This window comes from Nannospalax galili, unplaced genomic scaffold (genome assembly GCF_000622305.1).
Source record: "Nannospalax galili isolate Female #2095 unplaced genomic scaffold, S.galili_v1.0 scaffold409, whole genome shotgun sequence".
In the NCBI taxonomy this organism is placed as follows: Eukaryota; Metazoa; Chordata; class Mammalia; order Rodentia; family Spalacidae; genus Nannospalax; species Nannospalax galili.
Genome location: NW_008360308.1, coordinates 2,554,881 through 2,572,915, shown reverse-complemented (window position 1 = coordinate 2,572,915; position 18,035 = coordinate 2,554,881). Strand labels below are relative to the sequence as shown.

At 39.0% G+C, this 18,035-nt stretch overlaps 1 protein-coding gene across 3 annotated transcripts in view; it reads right to left on the bottom strand.

Annotated features, from left to right (window-relative positions):
* Positions 1 to 4,752: 4,752 nt before the first annotated feature.
* Positions 4,753 to 18,035, bottom strand: part of Bmpr1a (bone morphogenetic protein receptor type 1A) — a 127,637-nt gene continuing 114,354 nt past the window's right edge. For all 3 annotated transcript variants that reach the window (XM_017795933.2, XM_029559292.1, XM_008824447.3), the window contains exons 9-13: positions 17,008 to 17,200; positions 13,884 to 14,181; positions 9,863 to 10,038; positions 8,679 to 8,809; positions 4,753 to 8,587 (exon numbers count right to left, since the gene is read on the bottom strand). In XM_017795933.2, coding sequence (XP_017651422.1) covers positions 8,462 to 8,587; positions 8,679 to 8,809; positions 9,863 to 10,038; positions 13,884 to 14,181; positions 17,008 to 17,200 — 924 coding nt within the window. In that variant the 3' untranslated portion in view covers positions 4,753 to 8,461. The remainder of the gene's footprint in view (positions 8,588 to 8,678; positions 8,810 to 9,862; positions 10,039 to 13,883; positions 14,182 to 17,007; positions 17,201 to 18,035) is intronic.

The window sequence follows — 18,035 nt, the reverse complement described above, 5'->3', positions numbered from 1 at the left end:
AATACACAGGTACTGTCTCGTTACCTGCCCCCAAATGAGAAGGTGAGACACACTGAGGGAGGTAAACAGGGATTCACTAATCCAAAGATGAGCAGCTACACTTATCACCAAACATTTGTGGAAAACTATGGTTATGAACAAGATCCCCAACTCTGTGAGCTGAAGATTTGGGAATGTATTTGTCTCTAGAAATAACAGAAGAAGTTGAATCTTTTTGAAAAAAAATTTTTGTGGTGCCAAGTATCAAACTCAAAGTCTAACATATGGTAGGTAAGTGTTCTACCACTACTGGGGTAGATCTCCAGCCCTAGCAAAATAGAAACTTAAATCAAGATCACTGCCAATAGTTATAAGCCCCATCCCGCCTAGACAAAACCAGAGTGTCTTGGAGAAATAAATGGCTGACTCCATACTGGGTACCTGGAACTTCCCAAAATAAAATAAAGTGATGCGCATGTGTCAAAAGGCTTTACGAGTTAGTTCAAAGAGATTCTTGTAGTTAAGTGTGGGCCAATTTAAGCATTAAAAATCAATAAGGGCCTAACAGAATAAAACCCATTAAATAAAAACTTAAGAGTCCATACGAATGATAAATTATAAGGGAAAAACTCTTTCCTCATTCCAGATTGCCAATGAAAACTGCAGATGGTACAATGGCATTAGAAAATCATTTCACAACCACTGATACTACTATGTAATCCAAACTGCGCCCAACACAGAAATGAGCTAGCATCCTTAACAGCTGACTGGCACTGGCCTTAACTGACTCCCACTCGGTGGGATGCACTGCCCATGACTCTGGATGTGGTGGCACATATGGATATTCAGGAGGCCAAGGCAGAACTGCTAAATTCAAGGACACAGAGCGTATGAAGTCATATAGCAAAACCCTGTGCACCTCCTTCAAAAAAAAAAAAAAAAAAAAAAGTACCACAAAACAACTGTTCCATCTTCAAGAAGTACCAGAGACCTATTAACTAAACACAGGGCCCAATCCCAGGCTGATTATGCACCAGGAAAATGCACTCATCAGGATTTTGTTAAAATTAGCAACATTTGAAGGAAGCCTATAGGCATGGTATTGTTGACCACTGTGATGGTGTCAATGCCTACTTTCCTGGTTTTGATCACTGTGTATAATTGGTTAAGTAATAAAATATTACTGAAGTATTTAGGGTCCTGGGATCTCTAACTTAATCCAAATAGTTTAGAAAAGCACTACACATGTTAAGACAAACCTTTGTGATTACTGTATACACACACAAACACACAGCAACTGTGACAAAATGTTAAAATTTAGTGAAACTGGGTGAAGGTAAATTGCACTCTTTACAGTAGCTTTGTAACTTTCTACAGATGGGAATTATTTCAAAATAATGTAGTAATTGAAAAACAAATCAGTAGATGGGATGAAAAGCAGAGGGTAGGCTGGAGCACATGAAAAACAGACTAAGATATATGGAAGAAACATCCAGAAGACACAGTATCTATCTGATAATTCCAGCTGGGCCTGGTGGCATGCAGCCATCCCAGATACTTGGAAGCTGAGGCAGGAGGACCATTTAAGGCTGAGTCTGAGGTCAGATTGGATGAAACAGAGACCCCACCTCAAAAAAGTAAAGTGGCCTTGGGCCTGGGGGTGCACGCCTTTAATCCCAGCACTCGGGAGGCAGAGGCAGGAGGATCTGTGAGTTCAAGGCCAGCCTGGTCTACATAGTGAGTTCTAGGTCAGCTGGGGCTACAGGAAGACCCTGTTTCAAAAAGACCAAAAAAAAAGTAAAGTGAAATAATCAAATAGGAGTTCTAGAAAGACAAAAGTGAAAAGAGGAAGGAAACAAATAATGGGAGAAAATTCTCGAGTTCAAGGTGCCAAAAAACAGTCTCAAGAGATCAAATGTATTCAGATACGGCAAGCTTAAACTCTAAAATATCAAGGAAAAAAATTCTCGAATGAAAAATAATTAAATGACAAAGTTAAATTATATAATGTCTCACGTCTTTTTTTATTTTTATTAAAGATAGGGTCTCACCTCTGTAGCCCTGGCTGCCCTGAACTGTATGTAGACTAGGCTGGCCTCCAACTCATACAGATCTGCCTGCCTCTACTTCCAAGTGCTGAGATTAAAGGGCATGCACCACCATGCCTGACAAGACCTCATCTTTAACAGCAACAACAGAAAGTGGTTTCTCCCTTAAAAAAACAACCATATACACATAAAAACAAACAAAAAACCCACAAAAGGAAAAACACCTGGCACATTTATTCTTCTAACTGGAAATGTTTTCAATATAAGCATTCCATGGTGATGTCCCATGATGCTGTGGATTCAGGCCCCTGCATAAGCATTAGGGTAAGGGCAGTGGGCAGGTGCAGGTGCCCTCGGGGCCCTGGAATCACCTTGGATTGTGTCTGACTTTTTGAGATAGTGGCATAACATCCTCTACAAAGTTCATACTTCAGAACCCACCATCAAGCCACAAAACAAAAAACATGTGCATGATCACCTAGTTCATAGGTAGAGGTGCTAGTTTTCTTGTGTATGTATGGACATTTGTGTGGGTGCTTGTATGTGCCTGGGTACATGTATGTGGAGGCCAAAGGTCAGCTGCATACCCTCCTTTTGAGTCTCTCAGCCTGTGGCTCATCAAGTAGGCTAGGCCAGCTAGTTAGGGGGCTGCCCATCTCTACCTTACCCCCACACACTGGGGGTAAGACTTGAATTTTTACACAGGTTCTAGTGATTGAACACATGTCCTCAGGTTTGTGAAGCAAGCACTTAAGAACTGAGGTTATCTCCCAGCTGATTTTGAGAGGCTAAGAAATTTTGGGACTATGACCTGGCTAACTGCAGTGGCTGGAGCCAGGCCTTGAAATTGCTATAGGCTTCTGGCTTGGCCTCAGCTTTTTGCTTGGTGATCCAGCATCATGTGAAAAAGAGGCAGCCAGGGGCTGGAGAGGTGGTGCAGAGGTTAAAAGCACTGACTGCTCTTTCAGAGGATCCGGGTTTGGTTCCCATCACCTACATAGTAACTATGAACCATCCTTAACTCCAGTTCCAGGGGAATCTGACGCCCTCTTCTGACCTCCACAGCACTGCATGACAGGGGCGCACTCACATCCATGCAGGCAATACACTCATATACATAAAATTAAAATAATATATTAAAAAAAAAAGAGGCAGCCACAATGGACTGATAACCCTGAAACTGAGCCAAAATGAAAACTCTCCTCCCTTAAGCTGCTACTAGTAAATATTTTGTCACAGCAACAAAAAGAGTAACACGGTCTTATAGTAACATAAACTAGAGCTGCTGCAAGGAGAGTGCAACGGGCTGTCTCCAAACATGATTTTGAGGGACCCAACCAGTGCCGACTCTTCTAAGATGAAAACAGGTCTGGGTCCCTAATGTGACAAAGGTGTAAATGGGAGTTTACATACAAATTGGAAACAGCACTTGGCAGGTAGTGAGCCTCAATGCAGGTGAGAAAATAAAGATGTTGCGTGGGCAAAGAAATCCAAGAATTTCCTTTACAGTGTAGCAGGAACACTGTTAAGGACACATAAAGGTCCCTTATCAAGAGGAAAAGCCTTGTGACTGAAGGGATGACTCAGCGCTTGTGACTAAGAACTGTTCGTAACTCCAGTTACAGGGATCCAATGCCCTCTTCTGACCTCCAAGGGCAATGTATGACATGGATGTACTTACATACATGCAGGCAATACACTCATACACATAAAAATTGAAAAAAAAATTTTTTTAAAAAAGGAAAAGCCTTGAAGAAATGTCCCAGCCCAGAAGTAGGATGAGTGCTCACAAGTCCTTGTGGGAGTGCAGATGAAAACCTCTGAGCAGCAGCATGACAATTTTTATCAAGAACCTTAAGTTTCCTTTATTGTGAATAAAATTTAAAAGTTCTTATCTGTATATGTATATAAAAAAGGAAATAAAAATTTATGTACAATGATCTCAATGCATACTATATTTTCCAAAATCATAAAGAGGCTGAAGATACAGCTCAGTGGTAGAGTGCTAGAGTGCATGCAGAGCTTGAGGCCAGCCTGGGCTACATAGCAAGACCCACTACCCCCCACCAAAAAACAACAAAATCCAAAACTAAACCCCCAACAACGAAAGTAACTGAAATAATGAATACAAGATAGTAGGAGTAATTTATTATTCTCTGTATGTGATTGCACAGCTATTTCAAAAAGTAGTATTTCAGAGGTGAGTACTATGGTATCTATCTAGAGATGCAGACAGTTGGGAGGCTGAGGGCTGCTTGAGCTGAATTTAGGGGCAGCTTTGGTAGGAGTGGAAAGGAATGGAGAAATAGAGGGTGTTTTTAAAAGCATGTAATGGCATTAATACTGTAAAGGAAAATGCAGCAGAAAAGAGAAAAACATTCAAACGTAAATAGTGGTGATGCCTGGCGATAAAGGTGAGTGTTTTTTATTTGCTTAATTTTTTTCCCGTCTCCTAAAACTTCTGTCATACATATTTTTATATTCAGAAAACAATGCTTTTTTAATATAAAAAGAAAAAGCTCTTTACTATAGGTTTGTATCATTTCTTCACACAAAGACAAAAATGTGTGATCACTTACCTAGCCATGCTCCATGCTGGGTGTTCCAAAGCTGAAATGCACGCTCAGGAACGTATGTATATACACGATTTATCGTAAAATCTCAACAGATGGCTTCTGATACACAATACAGTCCAAGAACAACATCACAAAACACATCACTGAAGTATACTAAAATAAGGTTATTTACTGAAAAATGATACATTGGACATAATTTGTATATAGAACAAAGCAATTAATGGTAAACTTAATAAGGCACCTTTTAAACCAGATGCTGTACAAAATAGTGTGTTACATATCAAAGATGAATCTGTATTTTTGGTGTTTTACAACTGCATAATAAAAATGCTTGCTTTTACCCTTTTATCAATGCCTATGTACAGTTTTCCTAAATAAGCTATAATATTTCCATTTTATACAATATATACTACATTTCAGTTTTTTAGTGGGAAGAACAAAGGTCACTGAAGAGCTTAAATAATTCCACTGAAAGCAGAGTACAGAGTACAACCTAAAATTATAGTAATAGGTCTAATCCTTTGCAAAAGCCGTATGCGTAAGCTTTCCTTATGGGATGACCCTTCCATGTGGAGGCACATGCTACTGTCCTCGACTCAACAGGTTCTCGCCATGGTTTCCACTGTGGCTCACAGCAAAGACGTAAGACAAACTTATACTGTCACATCATCATCTGACTCAAGTCAATTAATATTATGAAAGGGCTATACAACCTTTCTTTTAAAATATTGAGTTATATTTCTGACATTTGAAAACATTTCAAAACAATATCTATATGAAAGACATGTACTTTAACTCATAAATCTACCCTGGAATAAATTACTCAATATCCAATTTGACTTTGGGACAACTCAAAGATGCCTTATTCTTTAGAAATTAATGTATTTTTATTCTAAGCAAGAAAAGCATCCAATAAAGAAAAAAGATATTGAATATTGCTAGAGTAAATAAATAAAAACTGGCACATTCTAGGACAACAGTTTACAAAAGCAAAAGGTCACTTTCTAAGCTTAGAAACATTTCTGGAGACTGGAAAAGTAACATAAAATGTTGACTAAAATATATTTTGTAAAAGCATTTCCAGAAGTCAAGGTATAGATTTTATACTTAGAAACTTACTAAGAAACCACAATAATGGTTCAGAATAATCAAAATGAAGCAAATCTTAAGATGCCTTTAATCCTAAAAAATTACCCACCAGAACAAATGCAATTCATAAGAATTTTCTTTGTGGGTTACTTTTGCTATATCTATTTAGGTAGTCTGGGTTTTGGCTTCTATATTTTAATTATTTAAAAGGATGGCTGACTTAAGTGGGACCAAACCATGGCTTCAAAGTTTTTACAAGGTATCAACTAAGAAACTACATAATACTTCCTTTCATTGGTCTGACACATTCTTTTTTTTTTTTTTAAATAAACTAAGTTTACTTTTGTGTTGTGTTTGTGTGCCTGTGCCATGGTGCTTGTGTGGAGGTTGGGCAACTTGTGGAAGCTAGTTCTTTCCTTCTACCAGGTTGGTCCCAGAGATTAAACTCAGGCTGAAGTCTTGGAGGAAAGTGCCTTTATCATTTTACTGACCCGAAGGTCTGAGGTATTCTTCAAATAGTTCACTTACTGGATGAATTTCAAATTTAAGAATGAGTGAGAAAAGGGAAAAAAAAAAAAAAAAAAAAGCTTAATACAACTTCAGATTTTAGGATTTTAAAGAATGTTTTTTACTGAGTCTACTGAAAGGGAGCAGTGGGCTAGACAGTGACTAGGTAACTAGAGTACTTTCTGCCTGTCTTACCATTAATTATTGATAGCTCTTTTATAAGACCAAGCTAATTAGAAAAAAAATCATTACAAAGGCCTCATATAATATCTGTGACTTTTTGCCTCAACACACTATTTTTAACATTTCTATGAATGAAGTTTGCCTTTCTTTACATATTTTATTAAGATGACAGGTGATTTTCAGGATTTACAATTTATCTAGTCAAAAACATCAAAATCTCAAGATTCTCAAACTTTAGTTATGTTAGCTGAAATATTAAAACAGTTAAAAACAAGCCTCAAATTTGTGAAATATGTGTAGACATCACATTAAGTTTTAGTCTTAAATGACAATTGTGTTTCTGGTGATAGATGGACATATGCTCTGATTTCCTCCCATTTAACTTTTTGGCTATGTTGTGATATTACCAATTTACTTCATGCTTTATCCAAGGAGATTATGTCACTTGATCTTCTCATGAGCTCTTTGCTCAGAATAAATATTTAAACAGCATAACAGAATATAGTGAGTAAATCAGAACTGTTCTCTGAGACAACAAGGCTTCTAAAAAATGGGTCATTTCATTGAATAATAGCTACTCAGTGCAGGTATGAACCATAACTAGATACTGAACATTTCTGCCTGGCTCTGGGACTGGAAATCATAAAATCAAAGATTTCCAAAGACTTAGATACCAAAACACATTTCTATCGGCTCTGGCATACAAATTTCTAATTGCAGAATTCTTTCTTCCTTTATGAATATGAGGCATTAGCTTAATGAAATTTCTGACTGGAGTTTCCAAATGCATGAATTCTGAAAATTCATAAATAGTTCTACTTTAAAATATTTTTCCCCTTAAGGATAGGATATGAGGTCCATGTGAGTGGTTCATATGTACTAATTATGTATACATATAAAATATGGTTGGGAAGATGTAGGCAGGTTTTACAAATAAAGCACATTACACTTATAAATAACTTCCCTTTTAAAAATTTACTGAGAATAAAGAAAACAGCATGATTACAGGCACTTACATTGCTCTCAAATGTAGTAACTCACTTCAGTAAAGAAGTGTTTCTTTATAAGCATGGTTCAAGGCATTGAAGCTTCAACTTTGGGCAGGAGGCTTTTCATGACAAAAATAATTATCAAAAAGAGAAAAACAATGGAGTAGAAGGAAAACAGTCCAAATTTATGGACAATTTAAACTGCTTTTGGCCTTTACCAACTCTTATGTTAAAAAATAAAGTTGGAGCCTGGCGTGGTGGCGTACGCCTTTAATCCCAGCACTTGGGAGGCAGAGATAGGCGAACCTTTGTGAGTTCAAGGCCAGCCTGGTCTACATAGTGAGTTCCAGGACAGCTGGGGCTACAAGGAGACCCTGTCTCAAAAAGACAAAAAAAAAAAGGTGGTAGAGAAGTTACTATACTTACAAGGTAGATGGCTTTTATGAGATTGGCAAATATTGGTCAGATATTGCATATTTACACCACCAGCCACTAATTTGTTCCTGTGCAATCATAAATTCTTCTAACTCCTATGGCAGCAGAAGAATTCTGGTGTGCATGTGCAGACACACTGTTATCAAAGGTATGGTGTACTGTCAAAAACTAAGCGGTATCCCAAAGAGATCATAATCTATAGGCTGTTTACAAAGGCAGAACACAAATCGATGATGTTTTCTCTGATAGAAGGCAAAAAATATGTCTTTTTCCACCTCTGCTGAACTCATTCATCTTCTTACGGCTTTCACGGAAAGCATCACTGTATAGACAAGCAATCAAGTGCCCAGAGATTGACCCGAGACTTCTTAATCAGGATTGGAGTCTTGATGTAGTTCATAAAAACCCAATTTTAAAAAAAAGCATCAAAAAACACATTTCAAATAAAGCTGTCCATATATAAAGAGTGAAGTGTTTAGAAGTTCCCAGCTTGTATTCTACAGAGTACTGAAAGGTTTAATGTTAGCAGCCTGTGAAAATGTAGTGAGGAAAGAGTCTGAGAACCAAGCCAACATCCCAGTCCACATCAATTCCACCCGTTCCTTGGGTGAAGTTCTTGCAGTCTAGATTCTCCCTCACGACTGTTTAACAACTGTCAAATCTTTACATCTTGGGATTCAACCATCTTGGCAAGTGTCTTCTTGATTCTCAATGCTGTGAGTCTGGAGGCTGGATTATGGGCCCAGCACTCTGACATTAGCTTCAAAACTGCTCGGAGACACTAAAGAGAGACGAAAAAAGAATACGGTGAGCAGAGTAACACAACATCATTCACCAATCACTTTAAAGAGGCTGAGCTCCATCCAGCTTACTTCATCACTGTTCCATCGATTAGACACAATTGGCCGCAAACGCTTGACACATACAACCTCACGCATGTCTTCATAGGATGGGTCACTGGGTACCATGTTGTAATATGGCAGTTGGTATTCCTCCACTATTCCTGTAGGAGAAAACACAGTGAGCACAAACATAGTGGTGGGACAAGGTCTATCCATCTACACAGCATTGCTCACTGAGCTATATACTAAAAAATAGATTCCTATATAAGGAAGAAATACAGTCTGGATGGTCTATTTTTAATAGTAAATGTATGTTTTCCTATGATTTATGGTCTATTATTTCCTCTATCTCTGACAGGATAAAATGTTTTTTTGGTTCTTTTTTGAAGAAAGCACACTTGAGAATCTGAGGCAAGAAGATTGTGATTTGAAGCCAGCCTGGACCACGCATAGTGAGATTCTTTAAAACAACAACAACAAAACAGAAACAAAGGAAAGGAGAAGAAATTAGAATTTACTTGAAACTTTTAATGTAAATTTCTACGTGCATCACTGTGTCTACTAATGAATGTTTTCATTACTTCATTCTGCAGGAGAAAAACAATCATGAGCTGTGGATGAGTTACCAAAGCAGGCCTAACACTGCTCTCCTTAAAAAGGCAAGCCTACAAGGTCAGCCCTTGCCCTGGTGTCTGGGAACTTGAATGGTGAGCCATTGTCTGCACAGAATTGTCTCCAAATGATGAGTTCACTGTTCTCTCATTGATGGTCTGTACAAAGTGTTATGCCGAACACCTGCTTTCCTTCTGAGAACCTGGAGTTTTGATACATATCAGGCAGAGGATACTTAAAAGGCAAGCCTCATAAAAATCAACGGATGCTGACTAATGAGAATATCTGGATGACAACATTTCACAAGGGTCATAGCTCACTGAGAGAGGAATTAAACATGTCCTGTGTGACTCTAGGACTTTAGGACATCTCTCCTGGTTTTCTCAGAATGCTGATCTAAGCACCTTTTCCCTTGGTTGACTTTAAGGTATCTTTTCACTGTAATAAATGTGTGCAGTAAAGACAACTTGAGTCTTAAGAGTCCTTCTAGCAAAACCACAGGATCTGAAAGTAGTCCTTGGAAACCATGACATATGTGACACATATTTATTTTTTAAATGACAGCTAAATAAACAGAATCAGAACACTATTCAAACTCCTACCTCCTGTGATACAACGACGAGCCATTTCCCAAATGATCAAGCCAAAGCTATAGATATCAGCCATTATGTAGGGCTGGAAATGATTTTTATTCAGGCTTTCATCCAGTACTTCTGGGGCCATGTAGCGTTTGGTGCCCACCCTGGTATTTAATGGTATATCAACTTCATTTGTGTCACTGAAACAGAAGGAAGACAGTGCTCAGGTTGAGGGTCAAGAACAATTTATCTGACAGATTTTTACAAAAGTTTCTCTGTCTAAAATGCATAAATTCCTACATTGTTTACCATGCATCCCAGAGCCAAATGTATTAGGAAATTTGGCACCTTCATAGATTTTTAAAAAGCAGTATACCTTTTACATATTATATAATATCCTAGCAGGGTCTGGGACAGTACTCTTCTTTTTTAAAAATATTTTATTTATTATTTTTATTTTATGTGTATGAGTGTTAGGTCTGCATGTAGGTAAAGTGCACCCGTGTCATGCAATGCCCTCAGAGGACAGAAGAGGCTGTCGGATCCCCTGGGACTAGAGCTACGGACAGTTGTTAGTTGCCATGTGGGTGCTGGCATACGAACCTGGGTCTTCTGCAAGAGCAGTAGGTGTTCTTAACTGCTGAGCCATCTTTCCAGCCCTGGGATAGTACTCTTAACCTCAGAACTATGTTACCTGCAAACACTAATTCTGACTTTTCACACTAGACTGGAATAATAAAAATACCTTACGTCAGTTCAAGTCAGAATCTGTCACCAAGTAAACTCCCAAAGATAATACTGGACTGGGGATGTGGCTTAGTTGGTAGAGTGCTTGCCTAGCATACATAAGGCCCTGGGTTCCATCCCCATCATCACAAACCCAGTGTGGTGACACATTCCTAACACTCAGCATTCAGAAGGTAGAGGCAGGATGATCAGAAGTTTTGTCATCTCTGGCTTTAAAAAAAAAAAAAAAAAAAAAAAGGAAAGAAAAAGAATGGAAATGACAATATTGAATATAAGAAAAAGCACGAACAATTACGTCTGAGAAGCACATAAAAGAGGAATCATTTATTTTTACCACGCTCATACAGTAAGCTCAGATTTCAAGACATATTTTAATCTTCATGGGTCCAACTTAATTGTTGTTAATAATTGTTAATAATGTCTACATAAATAGTCAGTGACAAATGAGTTATTAGTTTTTCAAGTTTGGACTAAATTTTAGGGTTGAAGACATGGTTCATTATTTATGCCCCTGGGTCTGGCATAATTTGGGAACTATTCTTAAGCAGAGACCAATACAAAGTGCTGTATTTTCTTATACAGCATCTATGATAGTTACTCTTCCTTGTCAACTGGGCTGGATTTGGAAGCAACTAAGAGACATACCTCTGGGCAGATCCTTGAAGGTGTATAGAGAGGGTTTAACTGAGGAAAGATAACCTACCCTGAATGAGGGCAGTACCATTCCATGGGCTAAGACCCAGACTGAGTTACAAAGGAAAAAGGAGAAAGCAAGGTGAGTACCATCTAGCACTCACCTGTTTCTCAACTACAGAAACAATGTGACCAATCACCACAGACTCCTGCCTGTGCTTTCCCTGTCATGCTGGACTATGCCAAATAGCCCTTCCTCCCTTAAAAGCTGCTGTTGTCAAATTTTGTCACAGTAAAAAGAAAATTGGTTCTGAGGGGTTGGGGAGATAACTCAGTAGGTAGGAGCGCTTCTTCTGTAAGTGAGGACCTGAGTTCGAATCCCCAGCACCCTATAAAAAGCTGGGTGTGGCCATGTGCCCACCTGTAACCTCAGTGCTATTGAGGGCAGAGAAAGGAGAATTGTTGGCGCTCCCTAGCCAGCAATCTAACTCCAGGTTCAGTGAAAGACCCTGTCCAAGGAGCAAGGCAGAGACTGATAGAGCAGGGCACTTCAGATCCTCCTTCAGCTTCAGCATACTCACCAGCACACACCATGCCCCAACTCAGAGGGAGGGAGAGAGAGAGAGAGATTGGGGTGGTTGTTATGATAAACCTGACCATATGGCCTTTGGACTTGGTTTATAGGAGGAAGGACTTAAGAGATGCAGGCTAGAGAAACCCAAGAATGATGGAAGCAGAGCTTAATGGGCTATTCTGGTAAGACTTTGGAAGGCCATAATTTTGAGAGTAATGCAGGCAAACCTGACTCGAGGTTTCAGAGGGGAACAAGGACTTGTCCTTGTCTTATATTCTGGCCAAAAAAAAAAAAAAGGGTTGCATTCTGCACATGGCCTAACAACTTTAGTGAAGCTGAACTGAAAGCAATGGACTAAGTTGTTTGGTAAAGGAAATTCCAATACAGCAGGACATTCAAGCTATGGCATGGTTGTTTAGTGTGGGGGGAGGCATATGTGTTGAGGTCAGAGGACAATTTGCAGGAGCTGGTTCTCTTCTCCCACCATGTAGGTTCTAAGGATCTAGCTCAGGCTTGGCAGCAAACACCTTTACCCACTCAATCATCTCAGTGGTCTTTATTTATTTTTTAAAAGGAATATAAAACTATCAACTACTGTTTATTATTATATACAATAAACAATATAAATTTGAAGAACATTCTGATACTGCAAAATTATTTTCTAGGCTTCTACTGAACTACTAACCCTAATACAGAAAACACAGAGCCTACATGTAAACACTGAGTTGGGTAGAGAAAAAGCATGCAGGACAATAATTTACATTATAAAATTTCACTCACCCATTTATGCCAACAGGTCCTAAACTACCACCATGTCATGTCTAACCATATGATAACATGTCCATGAGCTATCTTCAATATTCCAGTAGTCATAACCTTTTAATACACAGACCTCAACTTACTGTAAAGGAATGGCTCACTTAAGTATTGCTTGGATAATTAAAACCAAGATTTGTCCAGTTACTTGTCTGGGTCGGGGAGCTATTGATAGTGATAAATATTTGCCTTTCAGGATTACACAAATAAATTATTGCATATATGTAACAATATAGATATACACACTGATGTGGCTGTTTTAAAATGATCCAACCTAAACTGCCCAATCAACTATAGAATCATCTATTTAACCTAAAAAGTATGGCTTTAGAAAAATTTTTACCTTAACCTGAAGTGATTTCTTAGGTTGCTGAGAGGCATGGGATCTCATGAACTTAAGAAGTGCATACAATAATGCTCATGACAATGTTTAAATTTATTTTTTAAGATTTTATTTACAGGGGCTGGAGAGATGGTTCAGCAGATAAGAACATTGGCTGTTCTTGCAGAGGACCCAGGTTGGAACCCCAGCACCCACATGGTGGCTAACAACCATCCGTAACTCCAATTTCAGGGGAATCTGACATCCTCTTCCTCTTCCCTGGGTACTGCACAACACAGATGCACTTACATACAAGCAGGCAATATATACATACACATAAAATAAGAATAGTAAGTAAAATTTTTAAAAAATGTTAAAAAGATTTTATTTTTATGTGTGAATGTTCTGACTACATATATATGAGTGTGCCACATGCATGCCTTATGCCCATGAAGACCAGAAGAGGGTGTTAGATTCTCAACTGGAGTTAAGGGCAGGTGTTAGCTGCCAGGTGGGTGTTGGAAACTGAACGCGGGTCCTCTGCAAGAGTAGCCAGTGCTCTTAGCCACGGAGCTGTCTCTCTAGCCCACCATGATAACTTTTAAAATGCATACAAACTGAAAAAACCTTAGCGCTCATTGTTTAGGTCACAAGAGTAACTTGTAATACACAGGTACTATGAAAAATTGCAGCTTCAGAAAGAATCAGGATATGTAAACTGAAATAGGAACATGCCTGCATGAATAAAAAGCAGAAAATCAAGAATTATATACCGGCTAGAGATGTGACTTAGTAGAAGAGTGCCTGCTTAGCACATACAAGACCCAGCCCTCCAAAATATAGTGAAATACGTTTCATAAAAAGAAAACCCAAATAAATATGCTGTGATGCTGAATGCAAATATCTTTTAGAGACTAAAATAACTTCAAAACAATGGGCAAAGAACCACTTACCTATTGAATTTAACAGCCAGGCCAAGGTCAGCAATACAGCAACTTCCGTTTTTCTTGATGAGGATATTTTTGCTCTTTAGGTCTCGATGAGCAATTGCAGGCTTTCCTTGAGTACCATAAATTTCAGTATGGAGGTGGCACAGACCACAGGCAGCTGAATAAGCCAATCTGAGCAGGGCTCTGGTGTCTAGTGTGGCACATTTCAGGAAGTCATAGAGAGATCCATTTTCATGGTAATCAGTAATCAAATAGAGCTGAGTCCAGGAACCTGTGCCTTTAATGTCTGCAGCTATAAACCCTGTTTCATTAATGAGTTTAAAAAGTTAGCTGTAAGAGGAGGCCAGGAATTATGAATGTATATTCAGGATACTAGAACTATATATAATGTACAGAGGGTACTAGCATAATGTGACTGACAAAAGCATTTGAATCCGTTGCCAAAAACTGTATCCCTACCATATAAACGTATAGCTACACCTTACAATAAATTTATAGTATTTTCTTGTATTGGACAGGGTCTTGTTAGGTAGTCCAGGATGTACTCAAACTTATGATCCTCTTGACTCAGCCTCCTGAGTGCTGGGATTACAGGCAAGTACTAACCAACACATTTGGCCTATTTATGATAATCTTATTAATCAAGAAGATAGACTATGATTAAGAAAAATATCACATATTATGCAATAATCTTCAACTACTACTGACCTACATGTTTCTCTACTGGAAAGGTTCTTCAGCTGAGAGTGGCAGCACACACTTGTAAACCCCAGTATTCAGGAGGCTGAGGCAAGGGGACTGCCACAAGTTGAAGCCTGCCGGTGCTACAAAACAAAACCCTGTCTAAAACAAAAAACAAAACCCTTGTACTTGTAGGGTAGCTACAAGAAAAGTTCTCAATTTTAATTTAAAAAATAGATTATTTATTTTTTGGAGACAGAGTCTTCCTGTAGTCCCAGTAGGCCTGAAACTCACTATGTAGACCAGGCTGGCTTTGATCTCACAAAGCTACCTACTTCTGCCTCCTGAATGCTAGGATTAAAACTGGGACTGGAGAGACGGCTCAGTGGTTAAGAGCACTGGCTGCTCTTGCAGAGGACCTGGGTTCAATTCCCAGCACCCACATGGCAGCTACAAACTGTCCTTAACTCCAGTTCCAAGGGAATCTGAAGCTCTCTTCTGACCTCTGTGGCACTGCACGACACGGATGCACTCACATACATGCATACACCTAAAATAAAAATAATAAATAAAATATTTTTTAAAAAACCTGCAGATCACCATGCCCCCAAAAATAGATATTTTAAAATAAAGTTAAAATGCTTAACCAATGCTCTGTTATGAGCCAACTCCTAACTTTCTATTATCAGTGCCTTATCCCAGTGTCTTTTCATTCTGGTTCACTAGCTACCTCATCTATGAATCTACAACAGTGTCTCCCTCCTTTCTCCCTTCTTATACTAGGTTAACAGTGCCAAAATTCTCACCTACCTGGAACCAATAAATGTTGTCTTGGAAATAGGATCTTTGTAGATGGAATTACATTAAGATGAAGTCTTGCAAGATTACAGTGGGTTCTAATTCACTCACTGGTGTCCAACATGATAAAAATGTGGTCACAGACACACAGGGAAGACTATGTAACAACAGCAACACAGAGGTTGTCTGTAAGTCAAAGGACACTAACAACTGCTATAGCCAAAATGGAGCAGGAAAGCTCCTCCCTGATAGCCTTCGGAGAGAGAGCATGGCCCAGCCAACTGCTTGTTTAAAATTCTGGCCCCTAAAACTGTGAGAGAATAAATTTCTGTTGTGTTCCATCTGTGTGTGCATGGGCAAATGTATTCATGTGTGTGCACAAGCGTACAGAAGTCAGAGGACAGTCTTAAGCGCTATTCCTCAGGTGCTTTCCACCTTTGGAGACAGGGTCTCTCACTGCCCTGAAATGTTGCCATGTAGGCTTGGCCAGCGAACTTCAGGGATCTCCCTCTCCCCACCTCTCACCTGACCATCCCTAGGATTACAAGCATGCGTCACCACACTTGGCTTTTTATGTAAGTGCTGGGGACCTGAACTCAGGTCTCTATGCTTATCAGCCCTTTAACAAGTGAGCCATCTCCCCAGTCCAGTTCTATTGTTTTTTTTTTTGGTCTTTTTGAGACAGGGTCTCCCTGAAGCCCCAGCTGTCCTGGAACTCACTATGTAGACAAGGCTGGTCTTGAACTCACAGAGATCCACCTGCCTCTGCCTCCCGGGTGCTGGAATTAAAGGCGTGCGCCACCACACCTGGCAGTTCTATTGTTTTAAGCCACCCAGATCATGTTAGTTTTTTATAGCTGAAAGAGGAAATGAACACAAATGTCTGATTTGTGCTTGACAATGGGCTACGCACCTTCCATATTAAGGGGTAGTAAAAGAGTAGCTGAAAAGAAAATTCAGGAAGGCTAGACCTGTTCATGCACTCTACTGGTCAGATACCTAAATTAGTTCACTACTGTATAAATCAAGTGGAAAAGAAACATGTATCCGGTGTAGAAAATGCAATGAAGCTATACACTGGGTTCTTCTGCTAACAAATGGTAAAAGGCATATGCAGTTAAAGTTACCCTAGAAAACTATTTAAGAACTCTACAGAAGACTTGGTTTTCATTATTATGTAAATCCAATAAAGCAGCATTTGCTTTCCATTTGAAACTCAACGCCGCCTCAGTAGTAAAATAAAGTGCCTGCTTTATTCAGGACTGTGTTACATTTATTTTATTTTTAATTCATTATTATTTTTTAAACTGTGTGTTTTGCCTGCATGTATGTAAATGTACCACATGCATGCAAACCTGCAGAGGCCAGAAGAGGGTGTTAAGATTCCCTGGAAACCTGAGTTATAGATGGTTGTTAGCCTCTACATGGGTGCTAAGAACCAAACCTGGGTCTTCCCTAAGATTACCTAGTACTCTTAACCACTGAGCCATCTCTCTAGCCCCCTGTGTTATATTTAAATTGTGAATTCTACTGGATTTCTTTTTAGCTTAGTGCATAAAGTTGAATCCCCACACCACATGACAGGCTCTCCTCTGTACCCCAATTATCTAGCCAGATGAGGAACTTTCTGAAGTCAAATGGTACTCACCAAGTATATTTTCGTGGCGCATTAGCACCGTTTGGTAGATTTCTGTTTCTCGAAACCAGCTAGCCTCTTCAGTGGTAAAAAATACTTTGACTGCCACTTTTTCACCACGCCATTTACCCATCCACACTTCTCCATAACGGCCTTTACCAACCTGCCGAACCATCTGAATCTGTTTGGCAATAGTTCGCTGAACCTTTACAGAAAAGAGTAAAGAGTTTTGAGTTCTTGATGAAAATAATCTATTAAGACTGACAAAGGGGTGTGTAGGCCATCCCGTCAAAAAGCCTGGTATACCCAAATAACTCCAATGCAAAATTACTAACTCTAAGTTCACAGTTCTAGTATTTAAAAGAAAACTATGTACTATGTTTTCCAAAATCATACATAGATTTGTCACTGGCATAGATTTTACAAAAATAATCAACTTTGAGAAGCCTCCTTGCCCACTGACTCAGGCTTTGGCTAAGTGACTTCCCTTGGAGAACAGAATTGCAAATGTGCAGCAAACAAAGATTTCATAAACACTTGTATACTGCAGATCACCCCTTCTTCATGCTCTTAGGAATCCTGTGTCCAATAGACAGAAGCATCAGGTCACCTGCCAATCCCATGTCAAACTATACAGCCTCTCGGTAGCTGAGCACGTATAGAAAACAAACTAACCGGCAGACTCATATAATCACAAGAAATAATAAATGTTTATTACAGCTTCAAGTCACTAAGTTTAGGGTGGCTTACTATGCAGCAAAATCTAAATGATAATCAAAATTCAACTCAGTCTCTAAGACCTAGAAGATCTGGCCCAGCCCCAGCTTCCACTATGCTTATTTACCTACACTCCCTTTACTTTCTCCTTCTTCCAACTTCACAAGTTTATTCCTGTCACAAGGCTCTTGCTACATGCCCAATTTTTCTTACTGTGCTGTTTGTCTAACATTAACACCATTTTAGTGCACGCACACACACATTCTCTCTCTCTCTCCTCTCTCTGCTACACTTGTCAGAATTAAAATTTTGTTATTTATATA